This window comes from Eretmochelys imbricata, chromosome 3 (assembly GCF_965152235.1).
Source record: "Eretmochelys imbricata isolate rEreImb1 chromosome 3, rEreImb1.hap1, whole genome shotgun sequence".
NCBI lineage: Eukaryota > Metazoa > Chordata > Testudines > Cheloniidae > Eretmochelys > Eretmochelys imbricata.
This window is the reverse complement of record NC_135574.1, coordinates 59595913-59611343: the sequence shown is the minus strand read 5'-3', so window position 1 is coordinate 59611343 and position 15431 is coordinate 59595913. Positions and strand designations below refer to the sequence as shown.

The 15431-nt window shown below is 39.2% G+C and overlaps 1 protein-coding gene across 2 annotated transcripts in view; it reads left to right on the top strand.

The window, feature by feature from the left end:
* The window catches only part of COL12A1 (collagen type XII alpha 1 chain), a 116599-nt gene that overhangs the window by 49820 nt on the left and 51348 nt on the right, over positions 1–15431 (top strand). For both annotated transcript variants that reach the window (XM_077811621.1, XM_077811620.1), the window contains exons 25-35: positions 1369–1498; positions 2372–2511; positions 2733–2865; positions 4583–4609; positions 4935–5077; positions 8039–8168; positions 8473–8612; positions 10613–10742; positions 11362–11504; positions 13070–13199; positions 14758–14900. In XM_077811621.1, the coding sequence (XP_077667747.1) occupies positions 1369–1498; positions 2372–2511; positions 2733–2865; positions 4583–4609; positions 4935–5077; positions 8039–8168; positions 8473–8612; positions 10613–10742; positions 11362–11504; positions 13070–13199; positions 14758–14900 (1389 nt within the window). The remainder of the gene's footprint in view (positions 1–1368; positions 1499–2371; positions 2512–2732; positions 2866–4582; positions 4610–4934; positions 5078–8038; positions 8169–8472; positions 8613–10612; positions 10743–11361; positions 11505–13069; positions 13200–14757; positions 14901–15431) is intronic.

Genomic DNA, 15431 nt, shown 5'->3' with positions numbered 1-15431 from the left:
TTTTTGTTGCTCTTCTCTAGACTTTCTCCAATTCGTCCACATTTTTCCTGAAATGTGGTACCCAGAACTGGACACAGTACTCCAGTTGAGGCCTAATCAGCACAAAGTAGAGTGGAAGAATTACTTCTTGTGTCTTGCTTACAGCACTCCTGCTAATATATCCCAGAATGACGTATGCTTTTTTTGCCACAGTGTTATTACACTGTTGACTCATATTTAGCTTGTGATCCACTATGACTCCTCAGGTCCCTTTCTACAGTACTCCTTCCTAGGCACATTTTGTATGTGTGCAACTGATTGTTCCCTCCTAAGTGGAGTACTTTGCATTTGTCCTTATTGAATTTCATCCTATTTATTTCAGACCATTTCTTCAGTTGGTCCAGATCATTTTTAATTTTAAATCTATCCTCCAAAGCACTTGCAACCCCTCCTTGCTTGGTATCATCCACAGACTTTATAAGTGTACTCTCTCTATGCCATTATCTAAATCATTGATGAAGGTATTGATCAGAACCAGACTCAGAACTGATCCCTGCAGGACCTCTCTTGATATGCCCTTCCAGCTTGACTGTGAACCACTGATAACTACTTTCCCACCAATTATGCACCCACCTTATAGTAGCTATATATAGGTTGTATTTCCCTAGTTTTTTTATGAGGTCATGTGAGACAGTATCAAAAGCCTTACTAAAGTCAAGATATACCACATCTACTGCTTCCCCCCATTCACAAGCTTGTTATCCTGTCAAAGAAAGCTATTGGTTTGACACGATTTGTTCTTGACAAATCCATGCTCACTTTTACTTATCATCTTATTATCTTCCAGGTGTTTGCAAAGTAATTGCTTAATTATTTGCTCCATTATCTTTCTGGGTACTGAAGTTAAGCTGACTGATCTGTAATTCCCTGGGCTGTCCTTATTCCACTTTTTATAGATTGTAACTATATTTGCCCTTTTCCAGTCCTCTGGAATCTCTCCTGTCTTCCATGACTTTTGAAGATAATTGCTAATGGCTTAGATATTGCCTCTGTCAGCTCCTTGAGAATTCTATGGTGTATTTCATCAGGCCCTGGTGACTTGAAGTTAACTCTAGGTGCCAGTTACAGTACTTGGTGCAAAACAAGTCGTTTGAGCAGCTACAGTCAGGTAGTCAGAGGTATGAGTACCCAGATTTGTACCCACAGTTCAAGTGCAGGTGCAACAATGTAGGTACAAATTGCACCCCGAAAAGGAGTGCAAAATTATCCCAGAATATCTTGGTCTTTTTTGTTGTAGCAATGACTACAATATATTAATGTGCATGTATAGGGACAGAAACTTAACTGTGTGTCAATTTACAATTCTGCTGCCTTTATTTTTGTTTCTAGGTGGAAGTTGATAAATCAAAAACGAGCACAGTCCTTTCTAGTCTTCTCTCACAAACTCCGTATGATATACAACTCGTTGCAGTATATGATGAAGGAGAATCTATCCCAGTAGCTGCTAAAGCTACCACTTGTAAGTTGTGGGAATATTTAATTTAACTCTGCTATTAAATATGTTTTCTTAGATTCTGTTTAAGCAAAATGTGCTGCATTTTATTGTAGAATTTAGGCAGCAATATCATGTAATCCATTTCTTAAACCTTCACTTTGAGAATTCTAAATTCTTCTTATTAAGTAAAATGCTTAGAGGGCAGAATTCTGCTCTCTGGGACCTATGCAACTTCTGAAGCTGTCTAGTGGATAAGGCATAGCATTAGGAATCAGGACATGTGGGTTCTGTTCCCAGTTGTGTCATTGATAAACTGTGTGGCCTCGCATAAGCCACTGTTTGTCTCAGTTTCCTCATCTGTAAAATGGGAATAGCCCTCTGCCCTTTTATAAAATACTCAGATCCTACACAAGGAAAAGAAGGCTGATACTGAAAAGTTTTTTAACCTAGCAGATTTTTTGTCAGTGATAGAAAAAACAGCTCATCAAGGAAAGTGTTCAGCCACAAGATATTGGGTTCAGTGCAGGAATTCTTGGGTGAAGTTCTAAGGATTAGTTATGCAGGAGGTCAGACTAGATGGTCTAATTATACCTTCTGGGAAATCTATGTACCAGAACTTCAGCTGCTATGAATCGGTGTAGTTCTACTGAAGTCAATGGAGCTGTGCCAGTTTATATTAGCTGAGGACCTGGCCGTATGAAAGACAAATTGCTCTGTATAAGCGCTGAGTAACACTACAATTTACTATTAAAGTCATTGGAAATGTGTCTGGGAGCATACTCTGTTGCATAGAAAGTTGTTTATTAATGGAGCTTTGTGATTGTGATTATTCTTAGTTTATAGGCTGTATCTTTTGTTTGTTTGTTTTGAGAAGTATTTTTCCTTTCTTCATAATAGTGCCTGTACCAGCACCAGTCAATCTCAGACTCACAGAAGTAACAAAGCAAAGTTTCAGAGGCACTTGGGACCATGGAGCTCCAGATGTGGCTCTCTATAGAATCACCTGGGGACCCTATGGTGGAACAGAAAAGCAGGAGGTAGGAATGAATAGTCAACATGCAGTTTTCTTTAGGACACTCTCAGAGCACTATTTTTTATCTGAAATTAAATTTGTGAATGGCCTCAATCTTGGAAACCCTTCGGTGGTAATTGTATGTGGAGAGGTTTTCAGGATCTGATCCAATATTTGCAGCCAACTAAAATGTCACAATGTAAAGAAAAATGCTCTGTTATCTCCTTTCTTTCCTCCCACGACCAGACCATCCTAAATGGCGATGAAAATACTCTGGTTTTCGAAAATCTGAACCCAGACACCCTATATGATGTCTCAGTTACTGCCATCTATCCTGATGAATCCGAAAGTGATGACTTGATTGGCAGTGAGCGGACATGTAAGTAATCAATTCCCTAAAAGGGATAATGTGTATTATTAATTATTATTATTATTATTATTAGGGCTGCCAAGTGATTAAAAATTTTATTGTGAATAATCACACGATTAATCGTACTGTTAAACAATAATAGAATGCATTTATTTAAATCTTTTTGGATGTTTTGTAGATTTTCAAATATATAGATTTCAATTACAACACAGAATACAAAGTGTACAGTGCTCTTTATACTTATTTTTATTACAAGTATTTGAACTGTAAAAAACAAAAGAAATAGTATTTTTCAATTCACCTAATACAAGTACTGTAGTGCAATCTCTTTATCATGAAAGTTGAACTTGCACATGTAGAATTACATACAAAAAACTGCATTCAAAAATAAAAATGTAAAATTTTAGAGCCTACAAGTCCACTCAGTCTTACTTCTTGTTCAGTCAATCGCTCAGACAAACAAGTTTGTTTACATTTTCAGGAGATAATGCTGCCCACTTCTTGTTTAAACTGAGAACAGGTGTTTGCATGGTACTGTTGTAGCCAGTGTCGCAAGATATTTACCTGCCAGATATGCTAAAGATTCATATGTTCCTTCGTGCTTCAACCACCATTCCAGGTGACACACATTGTTGCTGATGACAGGTTCTGTTCGATAACAATCCAAAGCACTGCAGACCAACGCATGTTATTTTCATTATCTGAGTCAGATGCTGTTAGCAGAAGGTTGATTTTCTTTTTTGGTGGTTCAGGTTCTGTAGTTTTCACATTGGAGTGTTGCTCTTTTAAGATTTCTGAAAGCATGCTCCACACCTCCTCCCTCTCAGATTTTGTTAGGCAGTTCAGATTTTTAAACCTAGGGTTGAGTGCTGTAACTATCTTTACAAATCTCACACTGGTACCTTCTTTGCATTTTGTCAAATCTATAGTGAAAGTGTTCTTAAAATTAACATGTGCTGGGTCATCATCCAAGACTAACATGAAATATATGGCAGAATGTGGGTAAAACAGAGGAAGGGACATACAATTCTCCCCAAGGAGTTCAGTCACAAATTTAATTAATGCATGTCCCCTGCAATGGTGGCCAAAGCATGAAGGGGCATATGAATGTTTAGCATATCTGGCACGTAAATACCTTGCAATGCCACTACAAAAGTGCCATACAAATGCCTGCTCTCACTTTCTGGTGACATTGTAAATAAGAAGAGGACAGCATTATCTCCTGTAAATGTAAACAAACTTGTCTGTCTTAGCGATTGGCTGAACAAGAAGTAGGACTGAGTGGACTTGTAGGCTCTGAAGTTTTACATTGTTTTGTTTTTGAGTGCAGTTATGTAACAAAAAAAAATTCTACATTTGTAAGATGCACTTGCAGAATGAAGAGATTGCACTACAGTAATTGTATGAGGTGAACTGAAAAATATTATTTCTTTTATCATTTTTACAGTGCAAATATTTATAATAAAAATAATATACACTTTGATTTCAATTACAACACAGAATACAATATATATGAAAATGAAGAAAAACATCCAAAATATTTAATACATTTCAATTGGTATTCTATTGATTAAAACTGTGATTAGTTTTTTTAATTGTGATTAATTTTTTTGAGTTAATCGTGTGAGTTAACTGCCTAATTATTATTATTATTATTATTAGCTATTAAATTAGAATTAAAGGCATACATGCAATACTTCTCAAAAATTCTTGTGCTTTTTCCTAGTACCTGCAATACGTCCAACAACACAAGGTAAGAACCCGAATTCTCAGGTTTCATGTTATTTAAAGAAGTCATAATTCCCATTTAAAACTGAATAGTGTATTTACGATGATCTCAGCTTATTAATAAATATGATTTTGTATTTGGAATGATACTAAACATATGGTTAACACATGCTTTGTTATTTTACTAACATTCCAGTTAAATTCTCTTCTTTGTTGAATTCTGAAAACTTTGGGCCAAATTCTGCACATGCCTGGCTCAGTGAAGCCAGTGGCATCCTGGCCCACATCTGAGTATAGAATCTGACCCTTTGTTTGAACTGTGTGCTTAACCTGTGCTTCAATAACTTCAGCACCAAAGAGCGGCCCACGAAACCTTCAGGTGTACAATGCGACTTCCAATAGCCTGACTGTAAAGTGGGATCCAGCCAGTGGCCGAGTGCAGAGATACAGGATCACTTACCAGCGTACAACTGGGGATGGCGCTGAACAATCGGTAACTAATTTTTAAGCACTATAATTATTAGACCATGAAAAACAAATTTGATCATGTAGTTTTTAAGATTAGTGTGTCAGAACAATTAAGTTTCAAATCAGAGCAGTGCAGATATTAATCAGGGGCATTTTTAGATGAAAATTTATGGTCAAAATAAATATGGTATTTATGTATTAAATATAAATTTCCAAACTAATATGTTCTCTATGGGGAAAAAAGTGGCCATGTGGAAAATCAATTTTCTTGAGATTGTCTTGCATCCCATTATCTGTACAGATCAGATAATAAAGTAAAACTAGCTATATTTCTACCTTAAATATGTACAAATCAAATAAAAATATCAAAATATAAGTCCTAGAGAACTGTGATTCACAAACGTCTTCCAGTCCAGGGCTTGTCTGAGATTTTCACTGTGTGGTTCACATGCTAATAGAGGGACTGTGTCATGGTGACTAATTCAAGATAGTGTGGACCACCGGCTGTTCCAGTAGTGAATGAGTAACAGCTCTATGGAACTACAGCAACTGCTTAGGAGAGAAAGTAATATTAGGAAAACATTGAAGGTCGTTTAGCTTCTTTTAATGTGATTCAGGTGCTGTAAACAAGGAGGACAGTCAGCACCATGTGAACAGCTTCTCACAGACCACCAGCTAGTGCTCTGTACACCACTGGTCGTCCATACAGCACAGTTTGGCAACCACTGATCCAGCCCCTCCGCTTGTCACCCCGTTTACCTGAAATGTATGCTACTAGTAACAAAACCAAATCCTATTGATTAATAGCATGGCCAGTTGATTGTCTACCCTTTTGGTTCATTATGAAAAATGTTCAAAATAACCAGATTTAGCCAGTTCTATTGCTAAAAATCAGTAACAGTACAGGAAAGAGTTATTAGGTTACCAATCCTTCTAGGAAGCTGTTTTTTGCATTGTGTCTGTTCACAGTATGGTATTTACTTTAGATTTGGCTGGATGTTTTCACATTCAAGTTTACTTTTCTATGAACAGCATATATTTGAATTGAAATGTGAAATATGTGATTCTTTAAAAATCCAAACCCATGTCAATAAGCAGCAACGTATGTTAGAAAGGCCTAGAAATATCTGTGAGGAATTAACAAAAAGGGAGTGTGTTTTCAACAGTCAGTGCAGTGAAAGTGAAAAGTCAGTAAACAAGAGAGAACAGTGATAAGGTCAATTAAACAGGGAATGAGTTGCCAAGAGGGGCTGTGATCTGTAACTGGTGGTTTTCAAGTGAGACAGGGAAAGAAGAGGCATTCTGTAGAAATCTATGAATACTCTGTCTTCCAGCGATACAGAGGATGGACTAGATCAATTATTCTCACCCACCTAGGGAGCAGATCTGTAGTGGACTGGGAGAAGAAATAATCCATGAGGAGACTTCCTCCTAGAGAGTGTTCCTCAGAACAAAAATGTTGAGAACCATTGGACTAGTGATCACCCAGGTGGCCATTTCCAAGCCTCACATTTATATTATATAATACATTATATATATTTTTTGGATTCATGGTATATTGATCAACAAAATCAATATTTGCTAATGATTACCAGCCATATGATGGTAATTTATTGACTACCTTTTTGGTGTAGGTATTTTATTAAACTGCTGGTACTACTGGATTATATCAGTACCTCATCGAAAACTTTCAAAGCCAAATTTTCAAAAAGGGGCTGTAGGTTGCTTTGAGAGACTGGTCGGGCGCCCAACAGCTCCATGACCAGGGAAGAGAAAGGTGGCTTAAAGCCACACCCCAGGATCTGGGCAAATACTAGTGACTTTGGACCAGATTTGTAAAGGTATTTAGGCACCTAAAGAGGGTATTTTCAAAAGCGCCTGGCTGCCTTACTTCCAACAGGAGTTAGGCAGGCACTTAGGAACCTACCTAATCACCTTTAAAACTCTGGCCCTTAGTAACTGTATACAGATAACAAGGATTTAAACCCATTTATTTGAGTTTCTTGTTTTGTTAGCATATGCTAAAGGTTGTTCTGCTAAAGACTGTAGATTACTCTGAAATTTAGAATATGTCAGTGGATGGGCACTAGGTTAAAAACATCTGGACTCCAGTAAAATGTCCAGATGTCTAAATGCTTACTCATTTTGGGAGTTCTCCATTTTCAACAGATTCTAATTGCTGTGGCATAAACATCTGAATTCAGTAGACTGTTAAAATGTACAAATTGTATAAGAAGATTGTTAGGCTACTTTGAGCGATGTATAAAAACACCAATTTCACATAATGAAAGAAAATTGAGCCTGCTAGAGTGGTGCCATTCTCACATCACTATAAATCTTTACTTATGTGATCTGATAAGGGCTGAAGTCACATGGTTAACTGTCTAAGTATAATTGAAGTAGAAGATTTATTGTACTTTTTGGATTAAAGCAAAAATGTTTAGGACATTTCTAGAATCAACATGCAATGAAATGTGTGAAAGTGAGGCTAGATTTCCATGATTTTAATATTACACAACTATTTATGTTTTAGAGCTCTACAAAGTGTTATAATCGTTTATTGAAATACACCTGAGCAATGGGCATGATATGCCTGCTCCAAAGCTCTTCGAAAGTTAATGGAAAGACTCCCATTGATTTTGATGAGCTATGGATCAGGACCCGTCTGGGAAGAAATTCCTTTACATTGCCGCTAAAAAGATTGAAGGTCTATATTTAATTGTTATATATAGATTTGGAAATCTTTTAACAAATGCTGTCTTTGTATTACTGTAGTCTTTTAAAACCAGCCTTAATGAATATGCCACACTGAACTGAATATAATTACTGTTTAATTTATTAGTGAGCTTTCTGATCATGACAGGAGCAATGCCCCATGTAGTCTATACAGGATTCTGTTGTGTGTATCGAATACTTACATTTTTTACTAGAGCAGTAAGCCTTAGTAAATAAGTGATTTTAATGGTTCATTTTTGTTTTACTCCAGACCGTGGTAGGAGGGAGGCAGAACAGTGTCGTACTACAGAAGCTGCAACCCGACACGCCATACACTATTACTGTATCGTCTATGTATGTGGATGGGGAAGGAGGACGGATGACAGGCAGGGGCAAGACCAGTAAGTAAAAGAACTGTCTGTGGTGTCTCCATTAGCAAATGGCTGTGAAACCATTTATACCTTGCGCTGGAGATCAGCAGATCGATTAGTTTTGCGGGAGGGGGTGGGGGGGTAGGTCTCATAGTGTGGACCTTCTGGAGTATAATCCACCTCATTTTGTCCCTACCCCACAACTTGAAAACATCAGAAATCTTTTCCCCTCCCTTCATAGTACGTGTGCTTCATTCTCTGTGTTAATTGTAGTGCATTTGCCTGAGAGGGAGTGTGATTTCAGCAGTCTGACAGGGCTTTCAATGTATTTCAGAGCCACTCAACACAGTAAAGAACCTCCGGGTGTACGATCCAACCACCAGCACGCTGAGTGTACGATGGGATCATGCTGAAGGAAGTCCTCGCCAGTATAAAGTATATTATGTGCCAACAACAGGTGGTGCAGAGGAAATGGTAATCATTCTTGTGGGTCTTATTAGTTGTCCCAGATAAGTTGCAGTATAACCCCCTGAACAAAAATTGACAATGAGGAGTGCCTCACCCCAATACAAGGATATATATAGACCTTGTGCAAATTCTGTTCTCTGCTACACTGGTATAAATTCAGAGTAGTTCCATGGAAGTCAGTGAGCTCATGACTTAATACCACTTTTTTAATGTAATATATTAAGAAGCAAATCTTCAGCGATTAGATGTTAGCACATGGGAGCAACTGTATTCCACAGCAACTCCTGCACTCCTCCTTCGAGAGGCAAAATATATGGGCATGAATGTTGTCATAAGGGGATGGGCTAGTGGATAAGGACTTAGGAGATCTCATTTCTGTTCCCATCTTTGCCACCGATAGTATGACATTATTCAAGTAACTTTGGGTAACATTTCCAAAAACACCTCAGTGATTTAGGTGCCTACATCACACCTTCTAAAAGAAAATTAGGAGCCTAATCTCTTTTGAAAATCTTACCGTTCACCTCTTTGTACCTCAGTTTTCCCACCAGTAAAATAATGATAGTGCCACTTATCTGTCTTTCAGAGAGCACTGATCTATTGATGAGAAGCATTATATAAGTGCTAAGTGGTATTACTGTATTAACCTGAGATGTTTGTTACTACCTGCCTTTACAAGTATGTAATGTTACTTATTTATGTGATATTATTAGTACTGAACTCTAAAAATAACTGAGTTGAGATATAGCGCTATGAGCCAAATCCTTGTCTTAAACCAATCCTTGCGGGTTTTGGAGTTGATACCAGTGGGATCTGGTCCTAAGTCCACCATTAGTCCAGGTCAGTTCCAAGAGAACGTGTAGCATAGCAAATAACTATCACTGCTGGGAATGGAATATAAATCTTAAATACAGAGTTTTATCAGGCCTGTGGAACAAACTCCTTCAGGAACTAAGGACTATCACAAACCTCACCCCCTTCCACTCCTAAGTTCAAGGCACACTTCTTTGACCTACTTCCTCTAACAGAAACGCACACAGCAGCGGGTGCACGCTTAAAAATAATAAACAGTCAACAGCACAAAACCCCTGCTACCACAGCAAAACACTCCACTGCACCCACATTTCCCTGCCTGGAGAGAGAATGAGAGAGAGAACAAATTAGACGTGACAGATGTTAGCTACGTTACTCAATGCACTGGTAGAAGGTGCTCAGATAGTACAATGATGAGGGAAGTATAAAAACCTGTGTAGAATAGAATAAATAGAATGAAAGTAATTCTGAAGGAGTAATAAACATTAAATTAAAAGTTAAATTAAATAATAACTTTCCCTTTAACTATTTGACTTTTAAACTGACAAAGCACTATTAGTCCTTTGCATTGGTTTTGCCTAAGATACTCTCCTCTACCCAGAAAACTGCTATTTTGCTTCAGAGTTCCAGTATCCATATAAATAGCTTTTCATAAGGAGAAGAAAGTTTCTTCAGCTGGCATCTTGTATTTCCAGCCATCACTCATAATTTGTGTGTAAATTGGGTGGAATATGGACATTTATCTTTACATTATCCAGCCAAATGTTTCTTTCTTTGGCTGAGTTTCAGTTTCAAGTTTCTCCTGTGTTCCAATTTTGGAAAAGATAGTGTCACTTCCTTTTTAACAGATGACCCTAGGAAGCACACAGAGGTCCTTGACATCAGAAGCAGGCTTCTAAACCAACGTGCAGTTGCAGTCTGTCATGTTAAGTTGCACAGATGTGGCTGTAGCTATGCCTTTAAGTAAAAAGAAAATGTGCTATTGAATATAATTTGTAATAATTACTAGGTCAGATACCTTGAGCTGATATAAATCAGAGTAGCCCCACTGACTTCATTTGTAGATTCCTTTTTGGGATCATTAAGAAAATGTAAAATAGTTTAAACTGACATCTGCAGTAACAGTCGGACTTGAAATGCTCAATTGTTTCATCCTTTATTTAAATACCACACCACTTTTTTTAAACCAACAGACAACAGTACCAGGGAACACAAATTATATCATCCTGAGATCTCTCCAGCCTGACACACCTTACAAAATAACTGTGGTTCCAGCTTACCCGGAAGGGGATGGTGGACGTGTATCTGACATTGGGAGAACTTGTAAGTGAAGTGGTCTTATTCATAACATCTTAGGATTTATATATAAATAATTCAAAATTATAGATGTTGTATAGTCCTAATTTACTTTACATTTCCTCTGCAAATTTCCTGATCCTGAGTTAATTGTAGGGCAGGTACATAAGAATGATGTTCACGTGTATCATTGATCATGATATGAGTGTATCATGATTCACTTTCACAACGTACTCAATCTTCATTGCTTTCTGTAAGGAAGGCTTTCAGTCTGCTTTTGCTGACAGGAAGCATGTTCCAATGATTAGGGTGTTAGCCTGTGATTGGGACACATGAGTTCAATTCCCTGCTTCATCACTGACTTTCTGTATGCCCTTGGGTAATTCACTAGTCTACCTGTACCTCCGCTTTCCATCTATAAAAATGGAGACCAGAGCGCTTGCATACCTGATATGGGTGTTTGTGAGGATAAACACATTAGACTGTGAGATGCTCAGATACTGTGGTAATGAAGGCCACATAAGTACCTTAGACAGATGAACTGTTATCTTAGCACCTTTTTGTGCTACTATGTGTGTCCGGACAGAACAGAGTTATTCTTGTATACTCATCTCTGTAACACTTATTTAAAATATCCTTGGCTTAGTGGTGAGAGGAGCGGCAAGAAACATACAAGTTTACAACCCTACACCGAACACCCTGAATGTCCGATGGGAACCTGCACCGGGTCCAGTACAACAGTATAGAGTTGTCTACGCTCCGCTGGTTGGCCCAAGGCCATCAGAGTCTGTAAGTTATTCAGCCTCCTGAGTATTCCTCAGAGAAGCTCTGAGGATGTCACCTCCAATGATCACTGACTTGTAGTAACAAAACAGTTGTAACCAGGGGTGCGAGCAGAATTCTCCTAAGCAGAAGGCCCAGAACTCTCCCTTCCCTGCTCTGCACCATACTCTTTGCCCCACATTCTTCCCCTGCACCCAACCCCACACAGTATCCATACCTCCGCTGCCCCTGCTCCCAGCCCTGAGTTCTCATTCGCTGTTGCTGCACCCAGATCCATGTTCCCCATCTAGCACCCTACTCTACACGCACTCCCCTCCCGTTGTACCCCATCTAGCCCCATGCTCTTCCCCCACAGAACCAGCTCCAAGCTTTCCCCCCACACCTAGCCCCATGGTCTCCTCTCCCCTCACTCAGCCCTGAGCTATTACCCAGAGGGGTGGTCAGGCTGAAGAGCATCATCCCCACCAGAGGCCAGGCAGTTCTGGGACCACTAGACCCCATCCTCCTGCTGCATCTCTGCTTCTCCAAGAAACACCAAAAGCCTGGATTCAATCCTCCCACGCTCCTGGAGATTCCTGGTGCCGTCTATTTCACTTTCCCCTGGGGCTGGGGGTGCCCAGTGCCCCCGTTCCCCCCTCATTGTGCCATGGATTGTAATCTATCTGCATGCGGCATCTCTGCTGAAAACCCCATTTCCATATGGATTTAATGTGCTGTATGTAATCGCACCATTCAGTGGAGTAAAAGAATAAAAGCCCCACCCATTTTAAATTTGCTATTGAGAATCCTTTATTGTATTGCCAACAAAAGGAAATTAAATTGGAATATTGATTTTTAAACATAAGAAATACAAAGCAAAGACTATTTATGTGTATGTGGGAATGGCTTCAGGGCTCTCTTGGGATATAAAATTAGGACTTTATATATGCATTGATTTGGATAAGAAGTTTTAGGGGTACCTGAGCCCTTGTATGTGTAGACTGTCACCCACACTCTACAGATACAAATATGTGCACTATGAACAGTCCAACGTCTGTGTGAACCTGTCAGAATTTGTAATGTATTGTTGGCATCTGTCAAGTGTGAGTACTTATAACTGCGCAAACGTGTGAGACCTAATAAAGGCCCTTTTGAAAATGTATCCTTAGCATATGTCACTAAACCACAATGGAGCAATATTTTGCTCTGGATTTCTGCATATCTCTATCTTTACCAGTCACAACTTTTTCATGAACATTTCATGTTCAAAATACGTACAATAATTATGGTTTTAAACTATCAGCATTTTAGAAAAAAAGTCATTTTGCAGAATGAGAACTTCTGTATTCTACTGCCACATAATTGCATCTCCTGCTGTTGAGTTTTGTGTTAGGCAAGCAGTACTGGCTGGTTCCTATAAAATTGCATTATTGTAGTTGGAAAATACACAACAGGATCAGGCTCCCAAATTTCCTCCTTTCAATATAAATGACTGATAATTAATTTGAATAATAATAATTTTACAAGGCGTTATCTGTATTAGGATGTTGTATGGACCTGTCACTCTCACTTCACCCTCTTTTCCCTCCCAGATTGTGGTTCCAGCAAACACTCACAATGTTGTGCTGGAGCGCCTGACCCCTGACACTCCTTACTCTGTGAACGTTGTGGCTCTGTATGCCGATGGAGAGGGAAATCAAAGCTCTGGGCAAGGGAGAACAAGTAAGAGGCAAAATTATGTTTGTTTACTGCTATCTTAGCGTCTCTATTTGCTGCTTATATGAGTGAGGTATTGCCTACAAACAAATGTCATGTATGCTTTCCAGTGTAGGTCTGCCAGTTCACCTGAGTAATGGCTTTTTTGATTTTAGACCTCCCTGGAACAACAGCTCCCAATTAGGCCAGATTATCTGTTGGTTGTAATGCAGATAAATTCTTACTAGGGACCAGACTAGACTGACACTTGTGATGTAAGCTTAAATTGAACCTAGGTCTTTAGCAGTAAAAAAGTCCTTTGGCCTGTAACATTCAGTTACAGCTACACTCCTAACTCTGTCTCTCTCTCCAAAACAAAGAGCACATTAAAATGGACAGTTTACTGCCAAAACAGAGGCATAAATTTCAGCTTGAATTCTGGGTCTTGTCTGCCATAATAATCACATGAGTACAACCCAGGGCCAGATTTAGGGGCAGGTGACCCAGGCTTGGGTGCTGTTTTTGTTGTTAGTGACAAAAGGGAACATGTTTGAAGTAACATGTTTCAGGTATTCCGTATGTGGATTCATTTTTACTCACCTCCTAGAATGTTCCAGACCTTTGTAGAATCTCATGGAATCTTCCAAACTTTCTGAGAACTACATTTTCCTCAAACCTCCTAGAATGTTGTTAGCCATGCCCTTGCGGGTATATTATGGTCGGGATGTGACCTGTCAAACAGTAAGATATAAATATAGATTTATAGATCCTAGTTTGCAAATTTATTGTCTTATATGACAGGGACAAATCATGCATGAAAATCGTGCATCAAAGTCGTGAAATGGGCTACAAATGCAATAAAAAATAAGGTATTCGAAATGCTAACAAATGGGGGTGGGGAGGCACTGAAGATGCTCCTTGTCTGCGGTGCCATTTGGTTTAGGGCCAGCCGTGGTACAACCCATTGTAGGCAGCCCACGAAAATCCCCCCCCCACCCCATTATCTGAAATAGCAAAACCTGTCTGTTATTACCTAATGAGCTGAGAGCACAAGGCCTTCTGTAAGAGGGTAGACAGCAGGGATATCCCAGATGAATAAACCTACAGTGAACCTGGCTTATTCCAGCCTTGTGCTTGTAACTAGATGGAGGAACTTGCCTGTGGCTGCAACATGCCAACCCTTGCTCTGTGTGTACCCTTTTCTCTACTGTTTGCCCAGATTTATATAAAATCTGCAAAGGTGACAATCTGTCAATTGTTTTGCCTGCCCGAGTTTGGGCAGAAATCTGTAATGGATGCGGATGCTCACATTTCAAGCTTCAGTTACTAACTTTCCCTCCCTTCCACAGAGCCAGAATTCTGGTCAGTTGGGCCCCAGTCCTGATGTGGCCTCTGGATAATGCCGTGATATTATCATCTATATTTGCCTGTTCATGTACATGCAGGGGTCAGTGGGAGTCCTTGATGTGCACTCCAGGGCAACATCTGACCCACTGAGACAGCTCTATATCCCAGGGTATCATAATGTGAAAGGACTTCTGTCTTTGCTCCACTTCATTGGTCCTTATACATATTCCCCTTTTAGTACCTCGCAGTGGGCCAAGGAACTTGAAGGTGTTTGGTCCAACAACAAACAGCCTGTCTGTACAATGGGACCATGCTGATGGGCCAGTTCAGCAGTACAGAATCATTTATTCACCCACTGTTGGAGATCCCATAGATGAATATGTAAGTGCCTATATATATAATTCATATATAATATATAAATACATAATCATTCATTAATAATCATTTAAATATCCTCTGATATATAGAAAAACAAAAATATCTGATATTTGGATATTGTACATTTTGGTTGCTGAAGGGATGAATTGTTTGGGCATTATTATATAGGGCAGTGTTAAGGGGCGCACTTAAGCAGCTGGGTCTTAGTCTCTTGAGTGAAACAGTCAGTTCCACAGAGTAGTTGCATACGTAAAATACAGAAAGGCACCAAGGCCTTGAAAGCAATGCATATTATAGTGTTAAAGTTGAGATCAAGGAGAAGATTCTGAGCTGAGCTTGTCACAGTATGCTTAGTTCAAGCCATTGTGCTCGGGTAAATAGCCATGTGCTGCTTCACATACTATGTATTATCATGCTTGGACTCCTGGTAACCACAGCACCATACAGTATATGGGGCAATCAGTAGACAGAATGAGCTGCGTTAAGGAAGCTGGGTTAACTTGACTTCAAATTTTATAGTACTTGCTTTTGTGG